Raw genomic sequence first — 17,835 nt, forward strand, 5'->3', positions numbered from 1 at the left:
AACTTTTTTAATTTTAACTTTTTTATATTCTTTAAATATTTTTTAAAAAACTTTATAATTTTTCAAAATATAATTTTGGAATTTTATAAACATTTTAAATTTTAAATATTTTAAATTTTTAAAATTGTTAAAAACTTTTTGTAAGTTTTGTTAAAAGAGACCAATTTAATCATTTTAAAATTGGCAGGGATTAAAGGAGTATTTATACCAATTTGATAGTCAAATTATTTGAATTGTAAAACTCAACTCGAACTCGAATTACTTATTCGAGTTGACTCAAATAACTCATTCAATTAACTCAAAAATCAAATTACTTTTCGAATCGAATCGAATTTTACTCACTTCTTCTATTCTCATCATATTCATGAAAAAGAACTCATATTTATCGAATGACAAAGATACTCCTGTCAAAAACGTGACTCTTTATCTTGTAAGGAACCAAACTTGATGAGATTCACTTTATCATAAAGGGCCATAAAAGTTAAAACTTAAGCATTGCTGGGTGAAGAAAAAAACTTGAGCAAATATTTGGATAACTAGCAGAAGCAATCGAATTCGAGCATTTCATATCTTACAATCAGTTCAATGTTTATACTTCTTATGCATTGCACAACTGCACATCAGTGAGCATTATAAATACTTATTTTACAAACAGCATTTCCTTGTGGTTTGAGGCTACAATTATGAATCTGCCACCAGTGTTTGCTTCGCGCCATTACAGGCGTGGAGTATGGTGCAAACATCAGTTGTTTCCAGAAAATGCTCTGTATTCGCAAGGATCAGAGGCCCGTACTCGAAAACTAGGCTTTTACACTGACATGAAGAACACACGATGGCAGATTAGAGTCACACGATGCTCACAGTAAGAGGGTGAAAACAAAACCAATAAACAGGCAGGAGAGCAATCAAGTGAGGAAAATTTCATAATTGTTAATCTGACCTTTAAATGCAATAACTTGAATCAAAAGGATGGTTATTCTACATGTGAAGATTTTACAGATGCATATAAAATTGCTGTCAAGAGCACTAGTAAGTTCTTGGTAAAAGTATCATGGAGGCCCTTGTACTAGGAGTTAGATTGCATTTTACCCCTTTTACTAAAAAAATGAGTAAATTAGTCCCTATATATTAGATTAAACAGCAAACTAATCATTTCTGTTAAAAGTTTCATCCATTTTTATTGTTAAAAGCCGGTGTCACTGACGAAATAATCAGATAGTTACACGTGAGGTGTCATGTGCACCTCTTTCTAACATACAATGACCAATTTTTAACCGTAGAAATGACAGGAATTTTTAACAGAAGGATCAGTTTTCTCTTAGATCTAACTAAATGGACTAATTTGTTCATTTTTTGGGTAGAGGGAACAAAATGCAATCTAACTTCTAATACAAGGGCCTTCATGATACTTTTACCTAAGTTCTTCAAATACACCAACCTTTTTCACGTAATTCTGCACTGAATCACAACCCTTCAAAAGGAGCTCAATTATCTCCAGCTGGAATCAAGGCAGAAAAGGTGTAACAAATTAGCAATATTGCTATCTGTTATATTGCAAAAGGTATATAGTTGTAATAATCCACACGATCCTCCTTTAGCAATAGGCATATCGTATCAAACAACAGGAAATACCACAGCGGAGTAGCAATACATCACCTCTCACTAACAAACTGATAGCACATACATTATATGTCAACGAGGAAGTCTATATTTTAGCAAAGCAACTCAAAAGTACAGGTATCAAGGATATCCAATTATTCATAAGATAAAAACTTGAAGAGACATGTAGTTTTAAAAAAGATGGAGTAATGCAAACCTGTGTATCAGGATCTTTCAATTTGGTTAGTACTTCTGAAACAGCATGGTGGCACACCCCACAGCAATCTTCACGGATTTGTGTAGAGATAAGTGCAAATTTCTGACATAGGTTGACCTCTTTACACAAAACTTCAGGTTGTATTGAAGAGATTTCCACAAAGAAGAGAGGAACATAGTAGTCCACCAGTGTGATGCACTAGGCAGAACAGGTCAGATGGAGATTTAGTATTTTGCACTTAGAAAGAGGACATAAAGATCATTTTGTTTTTTTTTTTTTTCTTTCATTTAAAGATAGCCACATACATCAAGTTGATTTGAATATTCAATAAGCCACCACCATTTAACTGAGCTAGACGAGTACCTGCTGCTCAAAAGAAGGAATACGAGAGCAACTCTTGCGAAGCACCTCAACTATCTCAGTCTGGGTCTTGTTTTGTGAAAGGAAATCAATTGCCTCAGTAGCAAATTCCTCACACAATGTGCACACATTGTCCTTCCAAACAATGTTTTCTACTACTTCCTCATCTTGCCCCTGGTTTGTCTGCACAACTGAACCAGGATTCTGTTTGATTACACTTGATTGTTTTCTCACTTCCATTGTACAATCTCAAGTTAAAAAGTTATACAGTTTGCAAATCTATTTCTTATTGGAGAAAGGCATGTATCTGCACATCTTCAATGAGCAATCATTTAGGGATCTCATTAACATCAGTAAACACTTCTTGGCAAAAGTATCAAAATTTCAAGCGTCTGTTAAATATAGATAGTAACTCATGATGCAATAAGCAAGGGATATATCAACCTGAATTTTTGGCAATAAGCGATCTAAGCTCAGCCCAAGATGATCTTGAAAGGCCAAAAATAAAAATGTTCAGAACCTATAAAAGCCAGACCTATAACCAAATCCCAAACTTGTCCCAAGACCTCCAATTGCAAGCCCTATCTCAAATTTCCAACATAGTTCAAAATTTAGCTGGTAATTATTAATAGATAACTCAATTCATACATTTTCACAAGCAAGTAAACTTAAGGGACCTTGGAACATATTCACCAATAGATTTAGTTCAACCATCATTAAGCTGTAACTTCATCTGAATATGGATTATTAAACCATTAAGGGAGTAACGTTCTGCATCATCTTTCAGGTATTATTACAATTAAACAAGCGAACTTAAGCAGCCTCTCTTAGGACTGGGAAAAAGAAAAGAGAATCTTGTAGATACCGAAAAGAGACGATAACATCAACAATGATTACCAAAACTCTTAACAGAATTACCTGATGCACCAGAGAGTACTACCGGAGCGGCTTCTAGTTGTCTAGCATCGCATACCCAGCTTGCACCCAATACAAAGAGGAATAAGAGCCCAACTCTCACATCCATAATGCCTGGAGTTATTCATTAAATAGCATGAGAATCACATAATTCAAACGAAGAGTACTTGATGAAAAAGTAAAATGTCTTTTACATGAACATATCCAAAGGTAAAAGATCCTATGACAACAATAGACAAAATTTTAAACTAATACACATATCACTTGAAAGGTGCGACCATAGTCTGAAAAGTGATAGAACCCAATACAAAAACTAATATTATCCTTAATTACTAGCTATATCTCAAATTTCACTTATCAGTTAGCTTTTGGACTGGGCTTCACACAACCCAGATGCCAAAAGACCGGTAGTAGCTCCAGAACAAGCAAAAGTATAACAGCAGCAACAATTCAAAAGCAGATTATTCCAAAACCCAATACTTACAACAATTCATATTTTTTGTGTTTCAATACTTGAAACTAAACCACAACATGTAGGATGAAAGAGAAACCAAAGCTTTCAAGTTTCAACAAAGAAATACTAGAAGAAAATCCCATCAAAGATTTTGCACAAAATTAAGCAATGGAGAGGAAAAACAGATGAGATATAATGAAAATAGAAACAGAGGATAGAAGAGAAGAGTTGTACCTTTGGAAATCATAGTCAGCGGCAGAGGGAGATCGTATTATTAATTCCCTGTGAGTGTCGGATTGGGCAAAGGCGTGGAATTGTCGTTGGCGCTGCCCCTTTTAAACTCATCTACCACCATATTTATTTGTAAATTTTTGGTCAAAATATGCTACAAATTACTATATTCTTTCTATTATTAGAACTTAATATATCAGTAATTTAAAAATTTTTATACTTTGAATTTTAAAATTTAAATTTAATTATTAATAACATTAATTTTTTTTTAAAGTTGATGGTGTAACATTTTTAAATGGAAAAGATATTCATAAATGTCCTAATGAACTTGAATTGAATATAATAATTTTCAAGGTTCAATTTCAACTAATTAATTTAACTTAGAAATTATACTAATAAATCATTGAAACTTCAATATTGAATAAAATTTACAACTTTCAGGCGAGGAGTAAGCAAGTATAATTTCAATTTTTAATCCATTATTTTAATTTCTATTGTTTTTCACTTTAATCCTTGATTTTGTTTACCTAGATCCATACTTAAAAAAAGAAGAAGATATTTTTGAGTGACCAAAATGAAAATAGCTAAGAAGTTGGCTGGCCAAAATGAAACTATAAATATGATGTGATGTTTACAATCCATTAGTGTTAAGGATTTAATGTTTGTGTGATTAAAATGAAAGCTATCTCTGACTATGTGGACAAATTTGAAAGAAATTTTTTTTGTGTAATCAAAATAAAACGCCTTTAAAATTGGATAACCAACTTAGTAATCTAAAAGAGAAGTGGAGAACCTTTCTTTTCTTGTTTTAAGAAAATATTTATATATTTAGTACTTGACTTGGCTTATCGAGACGAAAACATACTTGGATTGTATGATGTCCTAATATGATAATATTAAAATGATCAAAATTTTAACAATATATGGTGTATTATTAAATATTATCAAATTTAGGTTCATAACAAACACAACTTCACACATAATATCTGCAACACGTTCCCAATTAAATTTGAGAGTTACAACTTCAGTATATCAAAGTGTTTGGTTCATTGAAACCATGTTCATAAACATATTTTACAATGGTTGTTGGTACTATATCGGTACCGGTTGTATCGATTAATGTATATTATTTCAGTTTTAAATTGATACCAAGTAGTTTGTATTCCATTTTAGTTAAAATTTTGTTGGGTTTTGACCATTTTGGTGCATTTGATTTGTTCTGATCAATACTAACTTATATCAGTGCACAGGGTGTACCTAGGGGGACTGGTAGGGGCCTTGATTCTCTTAAAATAGAAAATTTTTCATTTAAACTCTTAATTTTTTTAAAAATTAGTAATGATAAAATTGCACTTTGCCCCCCTAAAAATGATAAAATTTTGATTTAATCATTTAAAAATTATAAATATATAGGCTATCAAAATGGTGAAATTGTATTTTTACTATCATAAAAATTACAATTTAATTTTGGTCTCCCCTAAAATAATTGTCTGGCTTTGCTCTTACCGGTGCATTGGCCTGCACTAGTTGGTACAAAATTTTAATATTTTAAATTTTCTTTTATCTTAAGCATTTTTTCTACAATTATATTTAAAATTAACAATTATTAAATTATATTATTGAACATAATTAATGATTTTAAAACTTATATTTACAGATAAATATATTTTTAAGGATTAATTGAGATATATATGTATGTATATATAATATATAACTTATTTTTGACCAAAATAATATATAATTTATTAAGAAACTAAAAAAAATTATAAATATAAGTGAAAATGATTTAAATATATATAATTTATCAAGAATACTATAATTATATATGTGAAAAATACTTAAAAATATCAATAAATCCGAAGCGGTACATCGAAATATATTTGTACCAGTACGTACTAGTACCAAGACAAAACCGACACATCCATCAATACGGCATTGATAACTTATCTTTTGCCCAATCTTAACCCGATAAAAAATATAAGAGTAAACTACATTATTAAACTATTAATAAATTTATATTTTAATTATTAACTTAAAAAAATAAATTAATATAATAGTATATATTTTAATTAATCTATAATTTAGTTCTAACTAGCAATCCGAATTCTCCCCTGGCTATTGCCCCAGCTAAATCTTTCTTTCTTGGTCCATCTACAGTATCCTAGCGCTGCCGGTGGGGCAACAGCAAGTGAGGCCAGATATATATATATGCACAAGCACTTTTTGTCAGCTTTGATTAGCCTGCAATATCTTCTCTGCTTCAGCTTTTTCTTCCGCAGGCCAGCCATCAATTATATTTGATTTACTACGTTAGAATTTTTAGATTCTATAAATAAAATTAGAAATTTAACAAGTATTTTAAATGAATATAGTAAATTATTAAAAAATATTTTAAAAAATATATATATAACAAAAATTTAAAATTATTTATAAAATAAAAAAAATATCCTACCAATATATCAAATGTTAACCATTAATATATGGAGTGAAGATATTATTATAATAGTAATTTTAAAGAAAAAAAAAGACATTCTCACTTTATTTCCTGTTGGTAAGATTGTTCTATGTTAATTTTGACGAAAAAATCGACATTCATGGTGACAACTGATGATGGTGGGCGTGGCAGCAGCAGTGCCAAATGGTGATTGATGGTCGAGCTTCACGTAAACGCCCTGACGGATACAGAACCAGCTTCTTTAATAGCGAAGGCCCCACGACCGAATTAAGTCATTATTCCTACGAATGTTATTCAATGGGAAGCTAAAAGCATAACGTCTAAATATCTTGAGTTGCAACTACTTCCAATAACACAACACTAACTTAAACTACTTTCGAGAAAAAACAAAACCTAGGTGGTTCCATTGTCATAACCAAATTATGAAAAATCTTCAAAACAATGTTGCACCTATGTTTTTTAAAATTATTGTACCTATGTATACGTGGCATGATGTTTGAAATATATGAAAAGTTGTTAAAAAATTGAACATATATATTTCTATCTCACTTTGAGTTGAAATATCATATACTTAGCTAAATCTCATCTTAATTATAATATGTTTAATTAGATAATGTTTCAAAATTTAATGGTGATTCATTAGAACAATATAAATCAAGACTCAAAACTCCTATTAATAGAAAAATGAAACCACTAAAAAATGCAAAATAAATTTTGTAGCTGAGTACAAAGGTTTCTCCCCCCTCCACACATGGATAGAAGTAGATAAACATGAATTAATTCGGACTCTCACATGATGAAAAAAATTAAAGGTCTCAAGAAGAAAAAGATCCTATTTAACTATTGTACATTCTAGCATTAATAGAAAATGAAATAATCTTGAGTCTCGAATAACTGATCATATTGCCAAAGCCGTTAAAGTGAAAATAAATCTTATAAGATGGAGCTTTTGATGATTTTGAGATCCACATATTTAAATCTCACCATGTGCGTGGATTTAATCTAAAATTAGGGCAAACTATCAAAAAAAGCCCTATTTTTTTAAAATTTACCGAAATGGGCCCGATATTTTATTATTTACCGGAATGGGCCATTTTCCCCAAAATCGCGTCCACGTCAGCGCGATGTCAGGGGACGTGCCAGCAAATCGTGTCCACTTCAGCGCGCTTTGCTTACGTGGACAAGAATTGCGCCTACGAGGACGCGATTTTCTGACACATCAGCAAAACACGCTGACGTCCATGCGATTTGCTGACACGTCCCCTGACATCGCGCTGACGTGCACGCGATTTTGGGGAAAATGGCCCATTCCGGTAAATAATAAAATACCGGCCTATTTCGTAAATTTTAAAAAATAGGGCTTTGTGTAATTTGCCCTTTTTTGGTATTTTGCCCTAATAATACATATTAATGTAATATTGAAGAGTTAATTGATTAAAAAATAAATGCAACAAGTACAAAAAAGATTCAAAATTATTACCAACAAGATTTGAACCAAGGTACTAAGGGAAAAGAGCAAGCATCTTAACCAACTAAGCTAAACTAATTAATTAACATATTATAGAAATACTGTTATTATCTTAATTATATTACTTAAGTTCTAATGATTTATCGGACATATTCCATACACGTGTCAAATAAAAAAAATAATACAACAATTCTGTATAAAAAAATCCGGTGTTTACTTCAAATAAATAAGGAAAATAATGATTTGAATGTTTCAAAATTCAATTTTAAACCGAAAAATTAAAATTTAGAGGCAAAAAAGGATCTTTTTCGACGAAAACTGCGGCAAACCGCCTTCGGCCGTTTGTCAGCGCGTAGATCTCGAAAAGTTATTCGAAATAAAAAAAATCTTCTCAATCGGACAACCGAGCCAAAAGTTATGGCCTTTCAAAGTTTTCCAAGCTAAAAAACATAAACTGTTCATGAATTATTGCTTCCACGTCAACAAATCGCACTTACGTGGACGCGATTTGTTGCCACGTTAGTAATCGCGCTGACGTGGACGCGATTTGCTGACACATCCCCTGACATCGCGCTGACGTGGATGCAATTTTGGGGAAAATGGCCCATTCCGGTGAATAATAAAATACCGGGTCCATTTCGGTAAATTTTAAAAAAATAGGACTTTTATGTGTAATTTACCCCTAAAATTATTGCGGTGGATTGAATTCAATTTATTTATTAAAACAATTAATTAATATTTATAATAATTTATTGTAATAGTAAAATTGAAGTGTGAGTGAAAAAGCTTTGGTGATGGATACCGCAATATTGCTTTTTTTTCTTTTTCTTTTGGATAAGTCATGTAAAGTAATATTTTGACATGTCTTTACTTCTGATTTCACTTCACTTCTGCTGGTCCTGCTTCTCTAATATTATATAACCCCAAAAGTAGAGAGATCTTCAAGCCTAAAGCCTTCCTCTCTGGCTCTGGGATTCTTTTCCGTCATATAATCCCCTAAACCAAATGATCACTGAAACCCCAAAAAATACCACCACCACCACCACAAATTTCATCCCAAGATGTTTACCACAAGTCCTGATCATCTTCCCCATAATAAGAGTCTCGAAATTAAGCAAGATGACAAGTTCTTTTCCAGGCTTTTATCTAAGGAAAACTCTGTCGCCAATCCTTCTTTCAGGGTCTCTGTCGCCAATCCTTCTTTCAGGGTCTACTATGGCGGACTACCCGGTGCTGTCCCTTTCATGTGGGAGTCTCAGCCTGGGACACCCAAATACACATTCTCTGATACATCCATTCCTCCTCTCACTCCTCCTCCATCATACTACTCCAACTCCAACTCCAAACCCATCAAGAATAAGCACTCAAGATCTGGTCTTTTCCAGGCATTATTCCCAAAGATGATCAGTTTGAAGAAAACCAGCAGTCTAGTGCCTACATCACCTCCTCCTCCTCCTTCTTCTTCACCAATGTTTCTTGCAATAAGACCCAAAAAATACCAGAAGAGGAGTCGATTTTTTACCCCAGATGATGAAGCTGATACTGCAGCCATTGGGTCACCAACTTCCACTCTATGTTCCGATATTGGTAGGGGGAAGTATCGGTAAGCTTCGTGGATGATACGGCTGCTGAACATATATCCTCAGCTGTTTAACATGTATCTGAGTAAACATACAGATTTGGTGGATGAGAATCTCTCTCACGTTTGTGTTCATTTACTTTGTAATTGCAACCATCTAGGAATGTATTTTAGTTGGTCTATGGTTAGTTAAAGCTGTGAAAACACCCAAAACTGCAGAATTTATGGTACTAAATCATTTACTATTGCCGAAAAAAATTAGTTGTAATTTTCTCAGTTGTGTCTTACTGTTAATAAATATGTTTTCGTTAATAATAGATATATAGTAGTTGTAAAAATTTTGCATTTAAAGAGTAACAAAGCCCAATGAACTTATTAATCATATGTTTTATATGAGAGAGGTACATTTACCTTCCTCCATAGTCACTATTATTATGTTACAAACATGGGGTTTAATGCACCCACCCCCACATATATGCTTAACTCTTACATTCCATGCAACATTCAACAATACATGCGCATCATTTTCCCAACTTCAGAAAAAGAAAAAAAACAAGTAACTATTGAGAGGAATTTAACTCTCTGATTGATTCGGAGAGTTTATTGAGAGTGCTTAAAGTTCATTAAGGAAATATTTTAAAATTTGGTTTTAGTGAGCAAGGATCTTAGTAGATAACAACACTACAACTCGGTCAAGTTTAGAAATTGAAATATCTAGTTAATCCTAAACTAAATAAGGAGGGAAAATGTTATATAACAGACAGCCCCTGAAACTCAAAAGAATTCATAGACAAATTTCAGCCACAAATTTTAGGAACTGTTAGGGAAGTGTTTCCTTCGCATGGTGCTGATTAATAATTTTGTGCACCAGCTGAGGTTTTCTTTGGGAATATGATCATATAGTGTACCCTACATTGATATAAACTACTTAATGCTCATGTTGTATGAATTTAATGAACAAAAGAATCAAAGTGTTTGAAAGGACACTAAGATTTTGTTGCATAATTTACTTGGTGGTTGATGGTCTCATAATTTAATACATTTATGTAGCATAAATAAAGGTTCCTATATTCATATTTAATTTGGGGTGTGATTTTTGGAATCTTTCTGCACTTCCTTTCTCCTTCCACAGTACACAAATCTTGTCCCATTTGAATGAGGGGAAACCTCATGTGCCTTTCTAATTAATAGACTATACGGAATGCAAAATTGGGATTTTGGTCCTTAATTTTGATTGAAAAAAGAATGAATCGCTCCATTATTTTACTTTGTGGAAAGACTGTAACAACTTGACAAATACAAAAGCAATCAAATCAAGGAAGATGAAAATATTATTGAAAATTGTACGGCTAAGACATCCCAGTCCCAGTCCTATCCTTTTTACCCCCAGGGTCAAAAGTGTATACCTAACAACAAAAACCAAGCACTTATTCTTGAAGCTAAATTGTCGGCAGTTTTCCAGGTGCTGACCTAGGCTTGTCTACAAGGGATCCATCCATGTGAGATAGGATTGACGGTGGACCATTTCTGTATGGCATTTTTAATTTCTTTGCCCAAGCCCGATATAGGTGGGTCCAATAACCCGCTCTATTATTAAAAATAATATAATTAATATTTTTTTAATTAAAATTTTTGTCCCGACATCTATTTGTCACCGATTTCCAACTGTGTTACCCTCGTCCAAACTCTAATATTGTATATAAAAAATAATTTTGCCTTTGAAAATTTGAAAACATAGACATGCAGGTTTTGTGATGTCTAACTTGTTTTAATGTCATCTTTCTTTCTTTTTCCAAAAAAAAAAAACAAGTTTCAATTTTCTGCAACATATATGGTACAACCTAAAAGAATTATATGTGTGCATATTACAAGGCTAAATTCATTCCCCTTGCTCTTGTTTTATTAGTACCAAGGGAAGTTGAGCATATATCAGTATTAACCTTATATGCACCAATGTTATGTAATATCTTGGTGTCGCGATCGGAGGCAGTGACTTCATGAATAGCTCTTGCTACATAATCAACATTCTTTGTTGTCACACCAGCCATGCTGCCATGTTACCGCATGATGAAGTTCAGATTAGTTCATAATTGTAAGGCATTACAGAGTAACAAGCCTTAACCTTCAAGAATAAAACCGATGTTTTATATGATAAATATACCTTATGCGTCCATCATGTGTCATGTATATACGAAATTCCTTTGCAAGCTGATCGACCTCTGCAGGAGTTAATCCAGAGAAGCAAAACATTCTAACCTGCAATTTTGCATATCCTGATGAGTTAATATGCAAAATACAGGAGCATTTCGAGGAGCATCCAGAAAATTTCTGGTTACATTACTGACCTGGTTAGTTATGTGTTGCCAATTGAGGGGAGACCGTAATCTCTCAAGAGCTTCCCGTAGAGTAGCTCTCATTATTTGAATACGAGTTGCCATAACCTTATAACAAGTAGATATGATTACACATGCATCAGGCCAATCGTCCCTGTAATAACGTAAAGTGAAGTAAAGAGGAGCAACCGGAAAAGGGAACTTACCTTAACCTCTTTGAGCCAAAGGGCCTTAATGTTTGGATTGCTCAAGATTTTTGAGACTAGTGATATACTGTGAATTGGTGGACTGCCATACATAGTGTTAGAAATCTGCTTTAGTTGGCTCTTGATCACCACTGCTTGGATTTTGTCATTGTAGAGAATACTGAAACAATCAATGCGGGTAAGATTACTGAAGAATCATATGGACCAAACCAGAATACAGAGTGATCGCTGAAAACTTGAGCCTCCTAGCGAACAATAAATTACCATTGATATTATTAGATTTAATGCTCTCTTACATGAGCAAGGTTAATAGTAGCGATGTGGATAAATGCATATACATTACATTTGCATGATTATATGCACGGTACAAGTTCAGAGAAGTAAATGTGTATATATATATCCATCGGAATGTAAACAAAAATGAAGAACATTGGCTGACCTGAGACAACCCACTCGATGTCCATACAAACCCAAGTTTTTCGCAAAAGATTGCGCACAACCGATTGAATGGCCATCTTCAAGAAAAATTCTAATAGCTTGGGCATCCCTCTCTACATCCCCGCTTGCAAAACCTTGATAAGCGACGTCAAAGAAGGGAAAATGATTCTTTACCTAAAACATGGTCAAGGCAAGAATTTTGAAGCAACAATAGATATAAGAGAAATTATGTTTCAAACATGATATAATTATTGCCGTTACCTTGAACAGAGATGAGATTTCTCGCCACTGCTCATCCGTAGGGTCAACCCCAGTTGGGTTATGGGCACAAGGATGAAGTAAGAAGAAAGAACCATCTGGTGCATTCTATAGGAACCATAAAATAAAATAAAATAAAACAAAAGCAGTCAATAGCTGACACATTTAACAGTATTTTCACAAGTACGCAATATTGTAGTGTTCCGTAGGGTACAAGTTTCCGGCGGCAAAAATGCAAATGCAATATCAAATATTGTACCTTGACATCATCAATGAGTGCCACAAAGTTTAAACCCTTAGAATCAGGATGGTAGTAGTGAAAGGTTCGGCCCGGAACATGAGCATCTCCCCAAATATTGCGGTGACTGGGGAGCGAGAATAAAATGTGACTCCACCTTAGGTTTTGTATAACTGGAAACAATAGAATGGAATGAAAAATGGTACAAGACAACTTATTTAAACCATGTTGGATCAGGAAAATATATTGTTGAATCAGGGTAAAATCGTTTCTGAAACTCGGCAAAGATACAACACGCACTAGTTCCAGATAGAGCCGGGATTCCGATAAACCTTCTTTCTTTTATGACATCCGAATCTTCCCTATATATCAATTTTGCACTCTCCTCAACCAATTTCGAGCTAATAGCTGTAGATGTCGACTCCCTGCCAATGCATCTCAGAAGATCAGAGAAGAAGACATTATGACTTTAGATATAAAAATGATGAAATCAAATTGTGAGAATAAGATTTTGCTGCCAAGTTTGGGATGAAGAGCAAATTAATAATTAAAAAGGACAAACAATTTCAGAACTTAACATGATTTGGCAGAGTCATAAATGAGAATGACAAGAATAGGAAAGATATGCCTAAATATATACAATAATGTACAATATATTCCTAAAAATAATATCCCATAATAATATCCTAACATAATGAAAAAGAAACTCACAGGAAATTGGTAGCCCCAATCTTGCCTTCCGCTTCTCTAACGCGTTGAAGCACAACCGGTTTCCCTTTATCATCCCTGTAAGCTCCCTGAAAAATCTCGGACCCAAGATTATTCTTGCTATCCCCTAAAAATTGAACAAGCAATTGTGATGAGAAAAAAAAAGGTACCACTCCAAGATTAATCTTGTAAGGACAAGGATCAGCAAGAAAGGCGTCGGTGACAGCATTGATGGGGTCTTTAAGAGCCGGAGTGACATGATCCCACCATGACCGTCGTCGAGTGGGGCTGGTGGAAGTTAAGATTCCTCGTCTTAGAAATCGGGAAATAATCATCGTCAAGATATGGAAAAAAACTGCCGCTGATTTGGTTCTGCTGTGTTCAGGTAACACAGGATTAGGTGTATAAATAAGTATATGAAGAGGAAGGAAGGTTGGAAGAAAGGAAAAACAATGGTGTGGTTCGTCTTCCATGGTCTTGTGTATTTGTTCAAAAAGAAGGGAGCTTTCATCTTTGGTTTTTCAGTGGGCTTTTTCAGTTTTGTTCGTTGGTTTTGTTTCTTTCATTCTCTCGCTGTGTGGCCAACAGAATTGCAGATGTGGGTGAGGGTCGGATTCTTCCTTTTGACTGCCGCTTTTATTTAATTATTATTATTTTATTCTTTGTGTATGTAACTTCACAACTTATCAAATTAGTCCCTATACTATTATACGGATAATTTAATTTTTGTATTATTAAAAAAATTAAATAATGTTAAATTTGAATAGATTTAACAAGTATGGTTTAAAAAAATTAATATTTTAAAGTTTTTATAGTTTTGTAAACAAAATTTTTATTTGAAATTGAACTACAACTGAAAAAAAAAATTTCAAGATATTTTTTATACTTTAAATATTAAATCTATTACAATTTAGACTTGTTTGATTTTTTAATATTATATAATTAAAATGGTCCATTTAATAATAATTTAATATAATTCCTAATACAAGGATGTCTCAAGCACTTTAACCTTTTAATTTTAGTTTGACAAAACAATGTGGAAGAGAAAAAGAAAAGCCAGACGTGTTGGACAATGATGTTTTGGGTAAGACTTATGGTGTAAAAAGTATACCTTCTCATGTGCTATGCCACCTACTACTCTAACCTGAAGACTCACTCGAAAAGTGAGAAGATTTAGATAAAAATATAAGCTTTAAAATATGAGCTTGGACAAAAAAATAATGACCGTTTTAAAAATGGGCCAAGCCTCGAGTAAGACATTTTTTGTCTGGCCCGATTTCACTAAATAACAAAAAATATCTACTATTTTTTATTATTTTAATGATATTTCTTATTGTTTTCTCCCAATTTTGCTACCATTTCACTATTATGTTATTACTATTTTGTTGTTGTTGTTGTTTGGATATTGTATGACACTTGTTTTATTGTTAATTTCTTTATTATTTTAGAGACATTTTCTTATTAAGTTGCATCTATCTTAATATTTTTAAGTATACATATTTTTTAAAATTTATTTTCAATTTGTTCGGAAATATTTATTTTAATATTTTTAGTATTTTCATGTATTATATATATTTAAAAATTATGTAAAAAAATAATATAATATAAAAAATTTAATATGGGTGGGCTGGGCCAGATCGGGCTGGGCCCGGGTTTTAATATTTTTATCTGGGCTTGGGCAAATTTTAGGCCCATTTTTTAGGTTGGGCCTAAATGTTTACTTGGGCCCGACCCATGATCACCTCCAGTAAAACGCCTTCAAACTTTTTTAAAAAAGCAATTAAACCATTAATTTTTTTACTCAATTGGGTACTTGAACTTTCAAAATGCATAAAAAAGACCCTCAATCTTTTTTTTTTAAAACAATTAAGCCCATGTTATTTTTTTACACTCAATTGGGTACTTGAACTTTTAAAATGCATTAAAAAATCACTCAAATTTTTTCAAAAAAAGTAATTAAGCTCCTGATTTTTTTACACTAAATTAGGTACTTTAACTGTAAAATGCATCAAAAAGACTATTTGACCGTTAACTTTAATAGTTAACCGTTAAAGTTAACTACCTCTAATTTTTTCAGTTAAAGCCACCGCGTGTCACAACTACGGTGTGACATGTGACAAAAAAATATAATTAATAAAAGTTATAAAAAATAAAAAATATAAAAATCGTAGAAAAATATAAAATATTGTAAAATTTTATAAAAATCATAAAAACTTATAAAAATGCATAAAAAACCCCCTTTAACCATTAACTTCAAACGTTTACCATTAAAGCTAACTACCCCTAATTTTTTTCCAGTTAAAGCCATCATGTATTGCAACACAGTGTGACATATGGCGAAAAATGATAAAAAATAAAAATCAATAAAATTTTAAAAAAATTATAAAATGCTTCTTTTAGTAAGATAATTTTTATAATTTTTTTAAAAAAATCTTATATTTATTTACATATTATAATATTCTAACGACTTTATAAAATTCTATAATTTTTTCTATATTTTATATTTTTTACAATTATTATTATTATTCTAATTTTTAATGTTTTTTGTATTCAAATTTAATCATTTGTATAAATTTTGTTGATTTTTATTTTTAATCATTTTTTTGGCCACATGTCACACTGTGGTTGTGACATGTTGTGGCTTTAACTGAAAAAATTAGGGGTGGTTCAAGTATCCAATTAAATGCAAAAAAAGTAGGGGCTTAATTACTTTTTTGAAAAAGTTTCAGGGCCTTTTTTATGCATTTTGAAAGTTCAAGTACCAATTGAGTGCAAAAAAAAAAAGTAGGGGCTTAATTGCTTTTTTTTTTTTTTTAAGTTTGAGGGTTTTTTTGATGGATTGTGAAAGTTGAAGTACTCAAGTGAGTGAAAAGAAAGGGGGCTTAATTGCTTTTTTTTTTTAAATTAAAGATCTTTTACACCCTTAAACCTTTGGGTAATTATATGATTATTTATGGGTAAGATCCGGTATAGTAGTTTACTTTTTTAACTTTAGTGTTTCACTTTTTTTTTATATATTTTTCGTAAAAATTATTTTTATTATACCCTATAAACACTTGTCATCAACCCACTCTTGCTTATGGAAATTAAAAATTTTACTGGTGATGTAATAAATATTTTCTCATTATTTATATCAATTAAATCAAATTAATCTTTTTTTTTAAAATATCAAACTTTTTTATTAAACCAAACAACAAATGACTATGTTAGGCATATATTGTTTTAGATCAAATTATGGTTATTGTAACAGCCTGATTTTAGGCCTAGTCGGAACAGTGGTTTCGGGACCACAAATCCAATGAGAAAAATTTTAATTCTTATTATATTTTTATGGTCTACAATTTCACGGAAAAATTTCGTGAAAATTTCGTTCGAAATTTCGACGTTTGAGCACTCAATTTAGTCAAAAGGACTAAATTGTAAAAAGTGCAAAAGTTGAGTTCTAGAAGCTAGAGGTGTCAAATTGCTATGAAATTTTAAATTAGAGGTCCTTAAATGGAAATTAGACCATTGGTTATTATGGACAAAAATAGACATGGTTAGTAAGTAAGCTATTTAAGTGCATTTTGGTAAAATGCCTTAATTAATGAATAAAGACAAAACAACATGAAATAAGTTATCATCTTCTTCAATTCTTTCCTCCATGGCCGACTGTAGCAAGGGAACACCATGGTTAGGGTTTGTTCATCTTCCAAGCTTCATGGTAAGTCCGTTCTAGCCCCGTTTTTCTTGTTCTTTATATTTTTAGAATCCCGGTAAATTGCATAATCTAATTCTACTATTAATTCGAGCTAGAATTTATGTTTGAAAAATTACCCATAGATGAAAAGTGTGAATTTTGATGTTTCATGACAGGATATGAAGCTTAGAGTTATGTTAAACGATTTTTGCTAATCGATTTTCAGCGAAAACGAGTAAAACGACATAATTGGTAAAAATACCTAATGCTCATAAGTAAGTGTTAGAGTGGGAATTTGATGTTGGCTTAGAAGGGAAAAATGTTCAGTATGTCATAAAACATAAGAATAAGAGAGGAAGTTTAATTTTTGAGCTTTGAGGCTAAAGTGTAAATATGTAAAAGTTTAGGGGCAAAATTGTAATTTTTCTAAAGTTTGAGTTAAGGACTGTTTTGATGAATGTGCATGTTAAATAAGTCAAATGTGTTATTATAGTTCAAGAAAGATGTGGAATCTACCTTGATCGGAGAAAAGAAAAGATTAAAGATTAAAGACTAAATTGCTAAATTTCTATATTGTTGCACCAAAGTAAGTATGTATGTGAATTTATGTATTATTTTAATGTTATTCAATAAATTTTTGAGATTTGATTGAATATAGAATAAATATTTGATGTAGAATATAAGAAGTTGGTTAAGT

At 32.0% G+C, this 17,835-nt stretch overlaps 3 protein-coding genes across 5 annotated transcripts; 1 reads left to right on the top strand and 2 right to left on the bottom strand.

The window, feature by feature from the left end:
• Window positions 1-503: 503 nt before the first annotated feature.
• LOC105777683 (uncharacterized) lies at window positions 504-3,926 on the bottom strand. 2 transcript variants are annotated; one of them, XM_012601051.2, is made up of 6 exons: window positions 3,780-3,926; window positions 3,095-3,205; window positions 2,180-2,367; window positions 1,817-2,014; window positions 1,439-1,498; window positions 504-813 (listed from the first exon to the last, which is right to left on the bottom strand). In XM_012601051.2, the coding sequence occupies exons 1-6, from the start codon at window positions 3,790-3,792 to the stop codon at window positions 682-684; spliced, it is 702 nt and encodes a 233-aa protein (XP_012456505.1). In that variant the 5' UTR covers window positions 3,793-3,926; the 3' UTR covers window positions 504-681. The 2 variants fall into 2 exon arrangements, with proteins under 2 accessions (XP_012456505.1, XP_012456506.1); XM_012601052.2 differs by lacking the exon at window positions 3,780-3,926 and adding an exon at window positions 3,576-3,736.
• Window positions 3,927-8,587: 4,661 nt separating this feature from the next.
• Window positions 8,588-9,599, top strand: LOC105774929 (uncharacterized). Its single transcript, XM_012597496.2, has one exon. The coding sequence runs from the start codon at window positions 8,761-8,763 to the stop codon at window positions 9,304-9,306; it is 546 nt and encodes a 181-aa protein (XP_012452950.1). The 5' UTR covers window positions 8,588-8,760; the 3' UTR covers window positions 9,307-9,599.
• A 1,442-nt stretch (window positions 9,600-11,041) lies between these two features.
• On the bottom strand, window positions 11,042-14,054 carry LOC105778573 (aspartate aminotransferase, mitochondrial). Of its 2 annotated transcripts, none has more exons than XM_052621823.1 (10): window positions 13,630-14,054; window positions 13,463-13,548; window positions 13,052-13,176; window positions 12,773-12,924; window positions 12,517-12,621; window positions 12,257-12,429; window positions 11,818-11,977; window positions 11,624-11,719; window positions 11,440-11,534; window positions 11,042-11,327 (listed from the first exon to the last, which is right to left on the bottom strand). In XM_052621823.1, exons 1-10 carry the CDS (start codon window positions 13,930-13,932, stop codon window positions 11,144-11,146), a joined length of 1,479 nt encoding a protein of 492 aa, XP_052477783.1. In that variant the 5' UTR covers window positions 13,933-14,054; the 3' UTR covers window positions 11,042-11,143. The 2 variants fall into 2 exon arrangements, with proteins under 2 accessions (XP_052477783.1, XP_052477784.1); XM_052621824.1 differs by having other exon boundaries at window positions 12,773-12,882; window positions 12,974-13,176.
• Between the last annotated feature and the right edge of the window lie 3,781 nt (window positions 14,055-17,835).

This window comes from Gossypium raimondii, chromosome 10 (genome assembly GCF_025698545.1).
Source record: "Gossypium raimondii isolate GPD5lz chromosome 10, ASM2569854v1, whole genome shotgun sequence".
In the NCBI taxonomy this organism is placed as follows: Eukaryota; Viridiplantae; Streptophyta; class Magnoliopsida; order Malvales; family Malvaceae; genus Gossypium; species Gossypium raimondii.